Source organism: Thunnus albacares, chromosome 1 (genome assembly GCF_914725855.1).
Source record: "Thunnus albacares chromosome 1, fThuAlb1.1, whole genome shotgun sequence".
Lineage (NCBI taxonomy): Eukaryota > Metazoa > Chordata > Actinopteri > Scombriformes > Scombridae > Thunnus > Thunnus albacares.
This window is the reverse complement of record NC_058106.1, coordinates 32,951,509-32,970,106: the sequence shown is the minus strand read 5'-3', so window position 1 is coordinate 32,970,106 and position 18,598 is coordinate 32,951,509. Positions and strand designations below refer to the sequence as shown.

The 18,598-nt window shown below is 37.2% G+C and overlaps 1 protein-coding gene across 2 annotated transcripts; it reads left to right on the top strand.

The window, feature by feature from the left end:
• Positions 1 to 12,308: 12,308 nt before the first annotated feature.
• Positions 12,309 to 18,259, top strand: slc35c1 (solute carrier family 35 member C1). Of its 2 annotated transcripts, XM_044355524.1 has the most exons (3): positions 12,309 to 12,390; positions 13,522 to 14,033; positions 15,753 to 18,259. In XM_044355524.1, the coding sequence occupies exons 2-3, from the start codon at positions 13,553 to 13,555 to the stop codon at positions 16,331 to 16,333; spliced, it is 1,062 nt and encodes a 353-aa protein (XP_044211459.1). In that variant the 5' UTR covers positions 12,309 to 12,390; positions 13,522 to 13,552; the 3' UTR covers positions 16,334 to 18,259. The 2 variants fall into 2 exon arrangements, with proteins under 2 accessions (XP_044211459.1, XP_044211454.1); XM_044355519.1 differs by lacking the exon at positions 12,309 to 12,390 and having other exon boundaries at positions 13,384 to 14,033.
• The last annotated feature ends 339 nt before the right edge of the window (positions 18,260 to 18,598 follow it).

Here is an 18,598-nt window from a genome sequence, read left to right as displayed (position 1 = left end):
CCTCAACAGCTGTTCCTTCAGCCGCCCCATCACCTGCCAGCAGGAAGGCACAAGGGGAGTCATTCACAAGGGAAGGTCAGAATCTGACATAGAGCTGCAAGAAGCTTGTTGTTTTAAAGCAAATGGCAGCAAAAGTTGATGCTGACCCAACTCCTTATGCATTCACTACATTTGGAAACCAGGTAGCATCTGACTCAATCTAACTAGATTGAAAAGGAACATCATGAATATGATATATGATACTCAAGATGCTGAAAGGAATAATCCTCCTCCTCCTCACATGCACCACCAGTATCGTACACATTTCACCCCAAAATCCTTAAAAGGCAATGCAGTATAAACATGAAAATATATAGTATATAAACACACACACATATCAAGAAAAAAATGCTTATATTACAAAAATAACTACACATTTCATGTGCTCCTCCTGCCAAGGAACGCAACTTGCGGGTGAGACAGAATAATCACACAGAAAGTTTTGTTATATTTTTACAGTAATTGTTGGGTTGCACTCCCTTCTATGCTCCACCAGCTATAAAGCCCCCATCCCTTTATTCCTCCAGGCTCCACCAACTATGTTATGGACAGCATACTCACAGGCTTCAAAGGATGGAGGTCTATATGCCTCAGACCTGCGCTCATGGAAGAAGTTATGGATGCATAGGAAGGTCATAGTTATCTTAACCGCCTTGTCTGGCTGCAAGTACAACATGGTGGATCTGAAAACCCTCAGCCTGTTTGCAAGAATGTCAAATGCATCTACTCTCTATGCCCTAGAGAGATGATAGTTTAGTACCCTTTGACTGCGGTCCATCTGCCTGAATGATCATGAGGTCATGCCTTTTTTTTTATTGATTCACAAAATACAAACAAAATGACAAAACATATGCATTTCTAACAGTAAGTCAGCATACAAGTGAGTCCTACCATTTCCAAATCCCTTCAAACCTTCAACCCTATACCAATGCACCCCTCAATCAATATCAGTCATAAACATCATTGCTGTACTTTCATCTTACAGCACAGATAACATGCAGTGTTGATACTGTAGAATAGCATTATCAGAAAAAGAAGACAACAATCATTAGCCTAGATTAAAAAAAAAACAAATAAAATATTAAATAGAAAAAAATGGTGGTCTTGGATTTTTTTAATTTTATTTTTTTATATTGACATTAAGTACTTTTCCACTAGCACCCATTTTTCAGCATATTCTGTCTCATTATTTTGCAGTTGGAAAGCTACCTTTTCCAACAACGCTTCAGTGATCCATTCTTTCTGAGCTGGTGTATTTAAAGCAGTCCATTTATTCATGATTACTATTTTTGTGACCATACATAATGAAAGAAAGATATTTTTTATTCTTTGAAGATACTCTGCTGAAGTTATGCAAATCTCCCAATATACATGATTGTGATGTAAGTGGAATGACTATATTAGTGTAGTTCATTGCTTGCTTTGTCATACCCAACAAAAGATCTTTAATTTTTTGCAGTCCCATGAGAGATGGAGAAGAGTTCCTTCAGCAGCACCACATTTTATACACTTACTGTCATCCCTTATGCTCATTTTATACAGCTGTGTTAGGGTGTAGTATACTCTGTTAAGTATTAAATTGCCTTAGTTTTTGTACAATGGAAGGGCTGCCTTGTGTTTTTCCATATATCATTTCAGGAAATATCATCCACTTGTTTGTGGAGATCCCTGATCCATTTCATTGCACAAGTCTTAAATTGATCTTCGGTGCTTTCATTTAAAATTTGACACATTTGAACTATATTTTTTATTGCAAAAGCTGTGGTTAAAAGGCACATTTTCAAATTCGTGTGTGTCAATGTTCAATTTATCTATGGGAATATTCTTTTTTAATAGTATGCTGTAAAGTGATGTAATTTAAGTACTCCCACTCATTGTGGGATACTATGTTCAATGATTAACTCATTAAAGGTTTTAAAACAGTTATTAGAAAATAAAGCTACTGATTCCATGGTCTATCCATTTATTCCATTATTCAATTTTATGACCTTTTTGTTTACTGTTATATTTGAGTTCTGCCATAGCTGTTGATTTATTGAGTAGCTGTGTTAATCCCAGTGATCTTTGTACATGATTTCAGAATGTTAAATGACGCTTTGATTGGGCTTTGCATGATTTCCTTTAGAAATATTTTCATAAAATATAGACATTTTGTGTCAATGTTTAAGCTTTGTAACATATTGTCTTCTATGTATTTCCAATCCTTGCTTACAGAAGGATTGAATAATTAACTTATTTGCTGGCAACCGGCTGACAAGAGGTCATGCCTTAAAGGATATGCATCAGGCCCCTCACTTTGCGCCGGTCAGAGTGAGTGAACAGTCCAGATTCTGAGACCCTACCTTGGATACCCACACTTGCATAGATGAACTTATAGTTTGCATCCACAGCAGCCACCGTTATCACAGGGAACCTGCCCTTGTAATTATGGTAAAGGCTGCCACTTCATGTCGGAGGTTGCATGTAGATGTGATTCCCATAAAGCGCACCGATGCAATGTGGAAATTGCCATTTCAATTCAAAGTCCCGGGCTATAGTCTGCCATTCTGCCTCTGTTAATGGTGTCTAACAATAGAAGAAAAGAACAGTTAAGGCTAGGAGTTAAACTTCATTTGGTACACTGATTCTTATATTTGCCATTGATGGTAAAAATAATAAATTTCTGCAGTACTGTGAATATGAGTTCATGACTTAAGACTATGACTCTTACATTACAATTTAATTACATAATAAATATAATAGCAGTGCCCTATCAAAATACAAATATTGTGATTTTTGCCAGATTGCTTAATAGAGCATATTATCTTTGTGTCTACAGTAGCCTAATGTGTGGTGGTAAACAGATCCTACCTTCAGGAAGTCTTTTTTATGACCTGGTACAGAGCAGCACAGATCTCCATAACTGTCTGTGAAATAGTGCTGGTCCTAATCTTGTACTGGAACCTGAGGAACTTGAATGTTTCACCTACATGAGAAATAAAATAATTACAAAATATACAGAATCAGACATTTAAAATGAACAACGGCTAAATCAATGTGATATTATTTTGATATAGCTCTGGCAGACCCACGTATCGCCAAAAACCACAGGGTCAAAGATAGACACTCTCTCAGGGATATTGCCAGTCTCAATTTGGTGCCCTGCTTGGTTATGAGGTTGACCATCCCCAGCGAGAAATCAAACTCCTCTGCTGTCATCCGCAGTAGCTCCCTGAACCCATTCTTATCATGCATCTATTTGTATGCAGCCACAGTAATATAGTTTCTATCAGAATACATTGCATATACACAAGCTTTTCAGTATTTGTAACCTTGTCATCCTTGCCGAACCAAAATATACGAGCAGGCAACTACCTAAGTTTTCATTGCAAAAATATTTATTTACCTCCAACTCTCGCTGCAGAACAGACAATCCTTGCTGCCCGTGTATCCCAATCCATTCTCTCACCTATATTATTTTCTTTTTCTTCCTTGTTTTTTCACTGCAAACCAACACACAAACAACTTACATCACTCGTTTCTTGCAAGCATCCATTTCTGGAAGAAAAAAACCCTGTCTCACACATGGTAATGTGTCATTTCATGTGTTTCTTCTCACATGTGTTTTTGTGACAAAACATAGATTAGAGACCAGACAGACCAGACCTCCTGGTGAAAGATCTTGTAATGTGTGTCCACCAGTCCTGTAGTGTGCAAACCACAACAACTTCAAGATTCCCAATTACAAGACAGAAAGTTGTGAAGTATGAACAGTATTACAGAAATCTGATGACTTTGAAAGTCATGTAGTGTGTGCTTGGCATTAGGAACAGCGGTTGGTATGTTGAGCCAAATGCTAAAACAAACATACTACCATGTCTACAATGACAATGTTAACATGCTGATATTTAGCAGGTAGAATGTTTACCATGCTCACCCTCTTAGTTTGGCATGTTACCATGCTAACATTTTAAGAACTATATACATTTAACACTAAAAACAAAGTACAACTACTGTCCTAATGACAGTAGTAGTTTTCAGGTATTTGGTCATGAACTTAAATATTAGAAAAATAATAATTTTGACCTGATGATGGTGCCAGAAAGTTAAGTGATCTTGAGGGGGACATGAATACCAAATTACATGTCAATCCAATGTTGAGACATTTCACTCTGAACCACAAATGTAAACTTCATGTTGGCACTTGAGGATTAGGAGTATATAGACATTCAGGTTCATCTGGGAACCTGAATGTCTATATAGTCTTTTGTGCTAATTCATGTACAGTAGCAGATAACTGAAAACTTTGACTTGCTGGTGGTGCTAGATATAAAGTCAGGGGATCACCAAAGTCATTCAGATTTATCCTCAGGGAACCATGACTATTTGTACAATATTATAAGACAATATTATATGCCAAAAAACTGATGTACCAGCCGACATTGCCGCCACTAGAGCCACGTGACTATTGTGCCCTAAAAATATTCCCACTATATCATCCTAATTTTAATTTTCCACAAATCTGCATACATGTGTTTATACACTGAGGTAATATATAAAAAATATTGAAAATGCTGTATGCAATGGCATTACAAGTATCACTACCTGGGGCTATTACACAATTTACCCTCTGTCACCAAAAAGCTTGTTTCATTGAGGCATCTAACAAAAGTAGTTCATATTTAAAAGCCTGTGAACCACAGCACATCAGAGGGAGCAGCCATATGGCTCAGATCAAAACCTCCCCTCGACTGAAAAGAAAACTCTGCTAATTAAACGCTTCCCGATTAATTCAGCCACTGTAATTAGACGGGAATTTATTCCACATCAATATTTCACTATGTCAGCAGAAACGCCGCCTGGGCCATGAGAGAATGGAGAATTACCACCCCATCACACTGCACTGCACGCACACACACACACACACAGTTGTGTCTCCATTACTTCAGAGGACATTACATTGATTTACATTCACTTCCTGGAGACTGGGCTTCCTGGACTTGCTTTTTATCCCCATAAGGGAGGCGAGTCCCCATAACATGGCCATGTTAACAGATTTATGTCCCCACAACATGAGGAATACTTGGACCACACACACACACACATACACACACACACTATGTATGTGAGTGTACACACACGCACACCTGCCCCACTTATTTAATCATTTGTCTTTCACACTGATGAGCTATTTTCCCTGATAACTGATTTTGCGTGATGGGGTGACGCAAGAGATGAAAAGTCAAAAGTTGACCAAGCCTGAACTGTAACTGAGGAGCCTCCAAAATCAGATCTACCCCCTCTCAAGACTTACACAATGATTGCCAACATGAAACTGAGCACACTACAATTTATAATTTAAATTATGAGTCATCTGAAGCTCTAACCTTACAAAATAAGGAAGAAATCCTTGCTTTGTATTATCATTCTGAGTTATGAATTTCTTTTTTCTCTTCCTCTAAAATGGATATGTAATGTGTTTGAATGAATCCTTTCAGCTGCAGGATGATGGCCCTGTTGAAGGTCTATTACTCCAGATTGACTGGATAAGGAGGTAGTTATAAAACCTTATCTGTTTGACTCTAAACTTATTTATTGGATACCTTGAGAAATAACTGACTGTCTATGACAAAGTTCCAACAGATGTTATTTCCCAAATTACTGAGGCCCATAAATTTGAATGAGTTTGGGCCATGTCCCGGTTGGGAAAAGGTGGTTCCTGTTTGTATTGTTATGTCAAACTTATTTTAAATTAAGTTGAAATTACAGGGGTGTAGTGTGGTAGTACCTTTGACTTGTTTTACAGTAGCCTAATATTGTATATTGACTATGTTTGTTTACGAGTCTTTCTTTATGCTCTCATAGTAACTACTGGTTTAAATGCTGTATATTCCACACCCCTCTCATCTTGGGGACATCTAGTCAGAGACTCCGGTTCAAAAGGAACACCACCACAGCACTTAACCACAAAACATTTAACACTCAAAGATCTCAGCTAGTACACTGTAAAGACAGGACTCCCCCAGAGAGGAAAACTGGAGTGTGGTGTATGACAGCATGCAACAACTGTGGGGAACACTACATCGGTGAGACAGCAAGAGCCCTGGACAAAAGACTGCATGACAAAATACTAGACCAAACCGGTCACAGCATCAACTAAAGGATCCAAGTCATCGACCAGAAGAAGGTGGACAGTCAGGGAAAGCTCAAGTAGGACATTCACATCATGTTTCAGAGAGGTGTTCATTTACCTTAATGGTCATTTTTGAGGCTGTAATTTGTAATGGTGTTGTATTATGAATACAGTCCGTGTACTCTCTGTGGTGGTTATCTTTTATGTCACCTCTTGTACTTCTCACATTGTTCTTTCACCTTGCAAAATAAAAAAAATAAAAAATACATTCTGATTACATAAATTTAAATATATATATACAATATCTGTGTGTACATAGGATTCAACGTGTACTGTATATTGTGCAACATTTTCTTCACCTTGAAATATCTTCACAAATTATACTTTTATTGTTCTGCCTTCTTTGCTGTAGTTTCAATTTGCGAAACATAAAAGAGCTCAGGTTTGATGATTTTCTGTATTTTTCTTATTGTCAACAAATCTCATGTGAGCACTAAACCATCTTATAAGATGATTGATTCTACTTGATCCTACTTACAAGAATTGTGTGTGTATCCAAAGCTTGATATATCTTATTCTTCTGTGCCGTAGACCTCCACTGTTGTCCAAAAACTATAAAAAAATACGTCAATGAGCCACATTGTTGCACTGGGTGACATGTTCCCTGGCCCCACAGAGTTTGGGCATTTTAGTTTGTTGCAATAACAGTTTAAGGGCAACAATGGTGGTCTACAGCACAGAGGAATAAGATATATCAGGCTTTAGATACACACACAATACTTGTAAGTGGGATGAGTGCATTGAAATATAAAAAAATATAGAAAATTACCAGCCTTATCCTTTACATTGTCTGCATAAGCTCTTGAAAGTAACAATATTGCAAAGATGTGTAGAGCAACCTTTTAATCAAGATCATGTGTGACAACTTTACTGGTAAGTAAAACAAATGTTTTATTTGCTCTTTTTCTTTTTCCACAGTGTGACTGTTGCTCCTCACTGAAGGATGAGTCATCAGACTCGTTTAGGTCACTGATGACAGGAGTTTGGAGCCTGCCAGCCTAGTGAACAAAGCCAAACATGTCAGTCTGACAATGACAAATAGGACATCTGTATACTGCGGCTATATTTCATGTAGCCAAGCTAAGAAGATGATGGCCAGATTACACTGAATAGTTAAAGAGATTCTTAATAGCTCTATGGTGCTATTTAATTCTGAGACAATAGCTCATTCATGTTTTATGGTCTTAGTTCTTCAGGAGGTTGTCCTCCTTTCTTGGCTTTTAAAGTCTTACAAGGTTGGGATGTTTTATGTGTCATAATGGCCAGGGTAGCATCCCCTCAATTAAATGCCTCTCACTTCATTTCTCACCATAGGAAGTGACTTTTGTCTCACTGAGAAGAAATCATCCAGGTGAAGAAACCCTGCTGGTCACCTTCAGAAACATTAACACTCAGACATGCATGAAGACATTTAAGCATGGATTGTTCACAATAAATGTGTTTATATCATATATTGTATATATAGTGTGAAAGGAAGAAATTCAACTTTGATATTTAAGCATTATCTAGGATAATGAGAAACTAAATACATAGCTTTGCTCAGTCAATGGCACAGTTGGTTTTCATCCTTTCTCCTATTCATCTAGCTTAGACAAACAGTTCCTTGAAGGCTTGTTAGTCACACAAGTAAGGCAGCTGGAATGGTTGAAGCTTCTTTACTTATTTTCTTAGATAGACTTCAGTGTCCGTCATTTCTTAATAAAGTTGCATATTCTTGAATTACAATTATTGGTGTATCATTCGTTAAATTAAAGATAATGTAGAAACACAGAAAAATAGTTCATGAATTACTACATTTTTGCTAATATAAAATTGTAATTCTTAACTTTAGAAAGAAGCTAAATATTCATGTCAGTGAACTAAATGCTGTTCAGCAGTTCATAACTTAGTCTAAAGGAGGAAAGGCAGAATTTTTGCATTTTAAAATTCCTACATTGTTCCTCTAAATCTATTTTATGTTTGCATTTAGAGCAAATGTCCTTACAGGGTCTTAAGATTTTTACTGACTCTTGGGTACTAAATAGGGTTGGTGAACTGTAGAAATGGCTGACCTTAATGCTGAGATTTGTGGCTTTCACTCTTTTACATTGTTTTAAGTAGCGAAACAAAGATACTGATCACTGCAGTAGGTCTATGGTATATTGTCAGTACACCAGAGGGTTTTTTTTTTTTGATCAGTGACATATTGTATGTAGATAGATGTTGACACCATTTGTATGAGTTTAAAAGATAACTACTTGAAATGACATCCAGGATGCACATTAAATACTGTATCAAAATGTATGAAATCTGCAGCCATTCAAAACCAGGATCCAACACACATACTGTAACTGCAGTTTGTACTCACGGTTTAATTTTTATGTATTTTGTCCATCAACCTGTCAACCTTTTCTTTTAAGCTGTCTGTAATACTCCTACTGAAAGGAACATAAAAACTCTTAAGGAACACATCCTGTGTTCCCTCTTTTCTTTGGACATGTGAGAAAGCAGAGGTTGTTCAAACCACAGTGAGATCAAAGTAGTAAAAGCGGTATAGCTGGGAAACCAACTTAGGGCCACAAGGGAGGATTATATGTGTCTGAAATTAAGCTGCCCTGTGGACTGTACCACACAGCTCACCCTTGTTGGCCTAATAATCTATTCACCGCACTTGCTGGAGGATTCATTACGAACAGCAATTACCTATAGACCAGCACAGCAGTGGCATGGGTTAACCATAACAGTTTTACTAAAACTGTAGTTACAACACCCTCATTTAATGATAGTGAAAAGGAGGTCTATTGTTTTTTGGTCTGGGGAAAAGGCTGCTTCCTTGCCTTTTCACTAAACCGTGTAACAATTAATTATTTATCAGCCAACTTTATTAAATAAAATAATACAAGCTTGTCTCAATTGCATAATTCTTTCAGGGTCCTACAGGTTTGTGATCTGTTAAAAGGTCAAAATTACTGCGGATGATTGGATGAACCTGTGTGTTTTTTGTGATGACGCAATTTGGGTGGCATTACATTTCCTCCAAAATGTATTTAGTGTTGCAATTTAGAATCAATTTAGTTTCCTCTGTTCCATTATAATTATTGTCAATAAAGCTCCACCTTTTTTATATTAACTCCTGCCTTCAGTAGTTACAGAGGTCATCGTCCATTCCAACATATCACCTTTACATGGAGTGTTGAAAAGGACATTAACCATGCCTTTTACTATGAAACTAGAACAAGATGCAGCAGAGGGGTATTTAGATAAGGGTATTTATGTCATTTGGATTATCAAGTGGTCATCACAGATGTTTGTTGAATGAGGCCCTTGACATTTGCAGAAGGGTTTAAATGGTAAATGGTTTAGGACAAAGTCTGGAAACTCTGTCCTTGATGTTCACATTCAGGATTCAGTACTGTGTGGGTGGTATTCTACTTGTCATTCAGTAACTGCGTGGCTGTGGCAACATCCAGTAGTTGATTCGAGCTGACTGAACTGTAGCATAACAACAAGCCAGCAGAAATAGCTCAATACTAAATCTAGTATGTTAAAAATGTAAGAATTAGTTGTCTTATAAAGAGCAATTTGTTTCTGCAATGGCAAAATGTGAAAGTGGTTCACTGTAATATTAAAAATGCATGTATTTCTTTTAAACTGTGTATCAGACACACAGATTAAACAGTGTTTTTCACAATAAATCTAATATCTTCCCAAATTCATAGCAAGTCACCAAAGATAAAAATAATTTAGATAAAACAATGCAGATGAAGCATAAGTTTTTGCATTCTAATAATTCTAGTCTATATAGTCTTTGATATAGTTTTTTGTGTATTCTTCAACTCTAATTATCTTAAAGAAAAGCAGCAGCCATTCTGCTCAGATCCATTAGACACAATTCGCTGTTTTCTTAGGGTTATGATACGTGTTATATTTCATCCAGTCTAACTATTCCGTTCATCTTTATTTTCTGCTCTGAGCTCGACAACCGCTTGTTTCCTATATCTGACATGAGCACTTCATTCAAATATTGGGTGGAGATAAACTAATGTGCAGTATATGCTCCAAAACCTCCACGATCCAAGATACCACCTGCAGCATCTTCCCTCCATTTTTGTACTCGCTAATAAAGTGTGGAAATCTCCCCAGCTGGCAGAGGTCAAGACGGCGGACCGTCTTATGAATAGCAAACTCTGCTTCAGCGCAGCATTTCTCCCCTACCAAAGCCTGAGCAAAAAGGAGCACAGTGAGGGGTCACACATTGCCTGGCTGATGGATGTGTTGTAGGTTGAGTCAGCCTGTACAAATGCTGCCTGTGTTCTTGAAGGTGGATAGCCCATGGATATATCCATGGGCGTTTACATTCTTGCTGAGCGCTGAGATATCCATGGGCATATCTTACCAACTCAGCATATTTTACCAACTCAGCAGTGAACATTGGTACACCAGCAAAGTGACTGCTGTGTACTGTAGCAGAAAATATGACACTGACAGACACTGACAGACAACACACAGCAATTTTCCAGCAACTGAGCAACAGGAGAAGGGATGACAGTGTGAAAGACACAGGGTTTGACAAGGGCTGGACAGGAAAGTAAAGTGCAAGTTAAACTTTCTTTACTGTTCTTTGTTTTCCCATAAATCAGGGTGGGGGAGGAGTGTGGTTACCATGTTACCAAAATATCCCTGGGTTGCTGCTCTGAAGCAAATGAAAGGAGCAATTAGGTAGTCTAAATGAGAGGGTTGGTGTATGAATTAATAAAGACACCTTTTACATCATATACAGGTGACTGGTGTTGCGCTGGTGGTGTTTTGAGTTGGTATACTGTGCTCTTTGTTGTGTACTATTTACCACTATGTAGAATTATACTTATCATCACTATGCAACTACGTAATGTCTTTGCACAAGTGGTGTGTCAGTCTGGGCTGATAATCCTGCAGCCAGCTGCATAAGAAACATTGATTATTTGCTGCCCCCTACTGTCTTGAGGTTGTAGTACAAGAGTAGTATAAGTATCAGTGGAGTAGTGAATATTAGGAATTAGAGGAAAAACAAATAATGCAGGTAAGGTGGGGTGGGGGTGGGGTAGATTTAATAATTCATAATAATAATTCATATTTCAATTATGTTATCACTGCATGCAGTATTCTCATCATCTTTCTGCTGCAATGTTAAACAATGCTATTAGGCAAACACTTTCACTACTGCTGTTGAATTTTGTTTCATTTTTTATAAAAAGTACAAGTAAATGTGCAGTTAAATGTATTCATGACTGACAGCTTGAGAAGAAGGAGACAATTTTTCAAGTACTGTTTTTGGAATATTGTATTAAATACCCAAATACATCCATGCAATCACACATTTTGAAAGCTGGTTTCCTCAAAAACAACTGAAGCTGACAACTGGAAGGGAAGACATCTCATCGCAAAGACTGTGTCCATACTGAACTATAAAATGAGCCATGTAAATTAGGTTGAGTCTTATCTACAATACAAAACTTAATGAAATAAAACTGTGTTAGTTTTGTATCTGAAAACCTTCTTGACCTTTAGTTAACTGTAAAAACTGGCATGGTAACACATAGCCTTAAAACACTGACTCCTTTTTTGTCCTTTATGTCCTCATAAAAAAACTGCCAAGACTCCTCATTCTTGTTGTCTCCTGTGTTGTTCACTCTCATTGTGGTTCTGCTGTTCAATCATCTACTGTTGGGTGTGAGATTATTTTTCAAGGACATGACATTACTATTTTCTTTGCTTGTCTTTGGCTGCCACTAAGTTTTAAAAAAATATTTCTGAAATGTTTGTCATCAAGTTTAGTAAGTCATTGTGCATTTTCAGATTTTTAATGAGCAATACTGAAGTCTGACATCCTCTGGTAGCAACCTCCAAACAAGTTTAAAATTTGAAATCTAAAAACTGATAACAACACGTGAACAAGCCAAAGTGACTTTCAGATACCTTCCCCATGGAAATGTATCAACGTAGTCATGTTTGATATCTATTTTATGTTTTTTTCCATCATTTGCCCCAGGCACTGTCCTCTAACAGCGCAAATTGTGCATACCAGGAAATGCAGGTCATACAAGGAACCTGTTTTCTGCTGTTGCCTTATGGGAAGGCTAGGACAAACAGTGAAAAGACATGACACTTCCTGATAGGTGTTGATCCCCATGCTAGACTTGTGAAATAGAGACCAATCTAAGGTAAGAAAACCTTATAGCAATTCATTTTATAATCCATTTTTAAAAACTGTAATAAATAATATAATTTATTTGGCAAGTGACCACATTAAAAATGGAAGAAAAAAAAACGATTAATTACTACAAATGAGGGTCAATGCAACAGTTCAAATTATAGCTAGCAATATATTGCAAGCTGAAACATCAAGATGAGATATCTAGTTTGATTGACGAGAGGTCAATGGCTTTCCTTTCTTTTTCTTTTTTTTTTGAAGAATAAGGAATTCGATGGTACATTATTTTATCGGAGTGCAACGATTTAAAGACACTGTCTCTTTAAATAAGAAACAAGTGCAGATGAGTAAGTAGTCACGCTGGACGATACTTCCGGTTTAAGCTTTTACCTTCAAGATAAAAGTGAAGGTTTAAGGTTTTTGTACTTGACAACACCCCTCTAGTGAAAGAATTTTTTGATAACAATTAGTGTCAGAATAATAATGAAATGATATCGAAACATGTGTCCTGTTTTAACTGCAGAGGCGAAAATACTGACAATTGACCAGTCAAAACAGTGTAAAAAGTAAGACAATGGAACATGCTTGAATGCATTATGAATTTTGAGCACAACCCTTTCAAAATCATTTGTCTTGCAACTGCCAAATTGCAGTACATCTGCATACCTACTTTTTCCCCTTCATTTTTAGCCATTTGACTTAACATGTTGATTTGGATTAGGCCTATATCTTGTTCAAAACTTGATCGAAATCATAAAGTGATAAAATCATTTGCAAAACATATTGGCAGATAATTCATTTTAATAAATGCATAACATAAACAAACATTTTGGATAAGGATCCTTTGAATTTGGTTGAGGATTGTGGCCTAAAAATGTACTCTGAGTGGCAAGTGGTTGGGCCCAGGCCCACAAACCAATGGGTGACGTCACAGCGGTTATGTTTTTTTTTTCTCCCTCAGCGTTAATACGCTTTTATTCTGAATAAATCACAGCGGAAGTTGTATTGTTGTTGCCGCTGGCGGAACACAGCAGTCATGTTTGTATCGTGTACTTAGCCCTGATAGTCTGTAGCTACATATTAGCTTGTTTAAATGCTCCAATTTTCACCCAGGCTGTTTTCTCTCTGTAATCATGAACAGGACACAGCTGAAGCGGTCCAGTATCTTGAGAATGGCTCTGGCCGGCTCGGAAACGATGGACCCAGACGGACACGGAGAGACTTTCTTACTCCGAGCTGTTAGAATAGCAGCTGTTGTTGTATTGTACTGGTTCGTCTCAATCACAATGGTGTTCCTCAATAATCATCTTCTGGACAACCGTGATTTGGACGCGCCGTTATTTGTGACTTTTTATCAGTGTGTGGTGACTGTCGGGCTGTGCTGGCTCATGCAGCTGCTGTCCAGGTTGTGCCCGAGACTGATCGACTTCCCGTCGGTCAGATTCGACGTGAAGACGTCCCGGGAGGTTCTGCCGCTGTCTGTCGTGTTCATCTGCATGATCACCTTCAACAACCTGTGCCTGAAATATGTCGGAGTGGCTTTCTACACAGTCGGTCGCTCCCTCAGCACAGTTTTTAATGTGCTGCTTTCATATGTCATCCTGAAACAGACCACATCTCTCCAAGCCTTACTGTGTTGTGCTTTCATCTTAGGTAACTTTTTTTCTTCTTCCCTAGATGTGGGTTTTATGTAGTTCCTCTAAAGCAAAAAAACGTCCATTTTGCAATTGACATTTGTCTTGACTTTTGCTGAAATAGGTCAGTGGATGTGAATAACATTTGCACTCATTGAATCCTGTCAGAAATACACTCAGTTGTCAGTGTATTAGGTATTCCTTCATAGCTAAAACTAATGCAGTTTAGCACAACAGCCATGCGATAAATCATAGCTGCCTTCATGAAGGTTAAGGAAGTAATGTTGAAACTCTTTCTGTAAGAGAATTTTGGAGGCTGCACTTTGTGGTGCTGGAGTGTATTGCATTATAATAAAATGTGTTTTTAATGCACTGTATTTCGTATAAGTCACGTGACAAATTAAAGGAAGAACCTGAACAAATGAGTGTAGAAACATAAGGAATGCAGATGCTTCCACATGGTACAATTTAGCAGTTAACATTCAGTCTTGCTCTGTGGCATGTATAAAAATGCTGAGCAGGCCCAGTTGACTCTGATTTTGTATCAAGATGGCAAAAGGAAAAGATCTAAGTGACTTTGAAAGAGGGTTCATTGTTGGGGTATGGATGGCAGGAGCATCAGTCACAAAAACTGCTCAACTGGCTAGTGTTTCAATAGGAACAGTGAATAAAGTGACATCTGCATTTAGATCTATGGTAGAGACATCATTTAACATCTATAGGAGATTTTGGACCAAGGTGTTAGCACTCTTCACCACCATCATCAAATGAGGGAATATCTTTTGGAAGAATGGTATTCATCCCTCCAGTAGAGTTCAGAGACTTGTAGAATCAATGCCAAGGTGCATTGAAGCTGTTCTTGTGGCACGTAATGGCCCAACACCTTACTAAGACATTTTATGTGGGTTTTTCCTTTAATTTGTCACCTGTTTGTATATGTCAATGGGACTCAACTAATATATACTAGTATTTATTAGAAGGTAGGATTTAATACAGGGTTGTTCTATGTGCATGTAGTTTTTGGATGTTATACCTGATAAACTGGCAACTCCGTGTATATTTACAGATATCCTTATATTGTTTGTATTTCAATTATTGATTCACTCAGAATTCTATATAGCTAGTCACTAAGAAAAAATATCTTTTCTAAGCTAAGAAACATAGGTAACACAATGTGTAAAATTATTGAATTTTCCAATTTGTCCCCAGATACTTTATGGAGTCATGATTGAAAATTGGTAAATAAATAAGTAGTATTCCATTACTGCTGACATATTACTTAATCTTGAATAACTTTGACTTAATAGTTTCAGGCATTTATTAAGCCAAATGGCAATCATAAATTATTATTTATCTTTCATGGGCTCCAGTTGAATGGATGTGACAGTTTTCACAGTTTTTATATTATTGCAAATTCAATATATTTACAATTTGGACTCTTGGTTGTTCAAAAAAACAAAATAACCCAAAAAGAAGTAATTTAAGGACATTGCTTTTGGCTCTGGGAGCTTGTGAGCCTTTTTAAAACTATTTTCAGACATTTCAAGAGCAAAGTATAAATTGATTAATTGTAAATCATAATAAAGAGATTTATAGGTAACCAACCATCAGTTACAGCCTGAGCTTCAATCAATATTCAAATAAAATTCATCCAACGACACCTTGGCTTTTCTAGTGTTAAACATACTTTATTGTGTGTCTCTAATATGACAATCTTGCATGTGTCTTTGGTTCTCAGGTGGATTCTGGCTCGGTGTGGACCAGGAAAGCATGGCGGGGTCCCTCTCCTGGTCAGGCGTCTTTTTCGGGGTGCTGGCCAGCGCCTTTGTGTCTCTCAACGCCATCTACACAAAGAAAGTGATGCCTGCAGTAGATGGAAACATCTGGAAACTGTCCTACTACAACAACATCAATGCCTGCGTCCTCTTCCTCCCACTTATTCTTGTGTTTGGAGAGTTGGGTCATCTCGCCAACTTCAGTCGCCTGTCTGATCTCGGGTTTTGGGGCATGATGACAGTCGGAGGAGTGTTTGGTTTCACTATCGGCTACGTCACAGGCCTCCAGATCAAGTATACGAGTCCGCTCACGCACAACGTCTCAGGGACTGCAAAGGCCTGCGCTCAGACTGTTATTGCAGTAGTGTACAACTCGTCAAGTAAAAGCCTGCTGTGGTGGACCAGTAACATGATGGTTCTCTGTGGCTCATCAGCCTACACTTGGGTCAAAAGCCTAGAAATGAAGAAGACTCCCTACAAAGTCCCCCAGGATTCAGCCAAGGAAAAACTGCTGTCAGGGGAGAAAGGCAACATGGGAGTGTAACCTTTTGTAACTAGGTTTTCACTGAGAAATGTTCAGTTTTTATCCATATGGCGTAAGAATGTTGAATTTTAGGATATGACTGATTAGGGATTGAAGCGATACATGCGGTTTTTGCAGTGATGTTGACTGAGTTTAATCATACTGTTTATACAGTTTGACATATGATAAAGGTGTTTGAAGTCATTTATATGTATTTTTTTATTTAAAGCTATTTACATTCATTTGGGGCCTTTTTACTATTACTTTAAAAAAAATTGCTGAGAAATATAATAATGTGTCTTTTATGGTGTAGACTACCAGTGAAGGAAAAAAATCCTGTTTTTATTCAAAGAAAAGATGCAAAACATTAACTTGTAATTGAGGATTTTAGTGTAATATAGAAAACTTTTCTACATTTATTGTTTAATTATAGTGACAATAGTTTTATTAGAGGGGATGTCAAACATAAAAATTGCTGCCGTTTTTATGAATGTATGTTATTTTAATGTTATTAGGCTAGCCTCTGGCTGGGAACATCTCTGCTTTCTCAAATATGAACAAAACCAAGAGCCATCAAATAAACACTCCTTCCTTTACACTGATGCAGTCACAAACTTGTACATCATTTACATATAGGCTATATTATGTATTTGCATTTCAAAACTAAACTGGGGCAGACTGAAAGAGAGCCTTGGGAGGGTATTTACTTACAGGTCTCTCATATTTCACGTGTGCTCTTACATTTGAAATAGGATTTACATGCGTCAGTATCTTTACAATAATACATTTCACTCCAACTGAGTAGTCTTTGTTTGCACTTGTAATTCAATCTTAATTTATTGTATGACATGACAGGTAAAGGTTTGGGTAAACCATTGTCTATGTTCCAAACCAGCTTTTTAAAATGTCTTTCTAACATTTCATTAAAGCTCTGGTGGTTATGTAAACTCAACTATTTTAAAGTTTTTTTTGTATTATGAGCGATGATTGTGTCATTGTACTCAGTTCTCTTGTTGAATAATGAAATTATTAGTGGTCTAGACAGCTATTTTTGTGATATGGCATTCTTGTTAAATAAAATATTCATAATTTATATACATTCCTTGTGTAAATTTACATTCTCTAAATGCAGCTTAAATTTAGAGACCATATTATTGATTATAAATCTTCAAATTGAATTTCATGATAATTCAGAGCTGAAAGAAATGTAGCTTTTATGCTAATATTTATGTCGTACTTAAAATATTTAAGACCAATTTAAAACGGCTCTGAACTTTTACAATTTCACGAGAAATGAATCATCAGTTGATTTCAGGCCTGTACTGTAATGTTGGTAATGACAAACCTTTTTGTGTTCTGAAACTCTTTTGTGTTCCAGTCACTGCCCCACTACTATGAGCCCAAAACAGAGAAAATCTTACAATAGAGTGGTTAATGTCCTCCCCTGTTTTGTGGATTAATTAGTTCCTTATGGCTGAACTTAAAACCAGCTGGGTGAGAACTTAAGTGTTACTGATGAAATGAGAAAAACCAGTGTAGGTAAAATGTTAATTTTAGTAGCCTCTTATTGTATCTTCTTTTATGTTTTGAGATCTGGTGGATCCACTAGGAGTTATTCTGTCTCACATTGCTTTGTCACTGTTATATGTTAATCTAAAAATGCTTGTTTTGAGGACAAGTCGAATTGTGTGTCTGAATTTTTATCTCTGCAATTCTCGCTAATTTTAAGAATACACTTGCACAGGTTTATTTATGACAAGAGAGGTCCCCCCCTCTGTGTCACTATATATGATTAGTGAGCTTGTTTTTTGTCAACACTGGATGGAAGTAAGGAAGGTCAGTGCGTGTTGGATCAGGGTTGGATGAGAGTTTCTGGCCTCCAAATGGAACATTGCTCTGAGCAACAGAGGGGGCTAAAAATAGCCAACATAGTGCCATGGGTAATTACATGAACCAAAAAACACTGGTCTCTGATGTCAAGAACTCATTTCAACAGTGAATCTGGCCTTGTGACACTGATGAAAGTTTTATAACTGTGTCATAATGTGGAAAGCATAATCCCCCCCAACCCTTGTCTTTCTCTCTCATGTCTGGTTGGGTCAGGTTCATAATGACAGGAGGAGGCAAAATCTTTGGCGATGATTGACAGTTCAAAGGCTGCAAGAATCATTAGAAGTCATTCATATTTTCTTTATATTTGTCAGTTCAAAGTAGTGGTCGAAATATGTCAGTTTGTTGATGGGAAAGATAATTACTAGTGGGGCATTTTTTTGTTAAAAATCATAA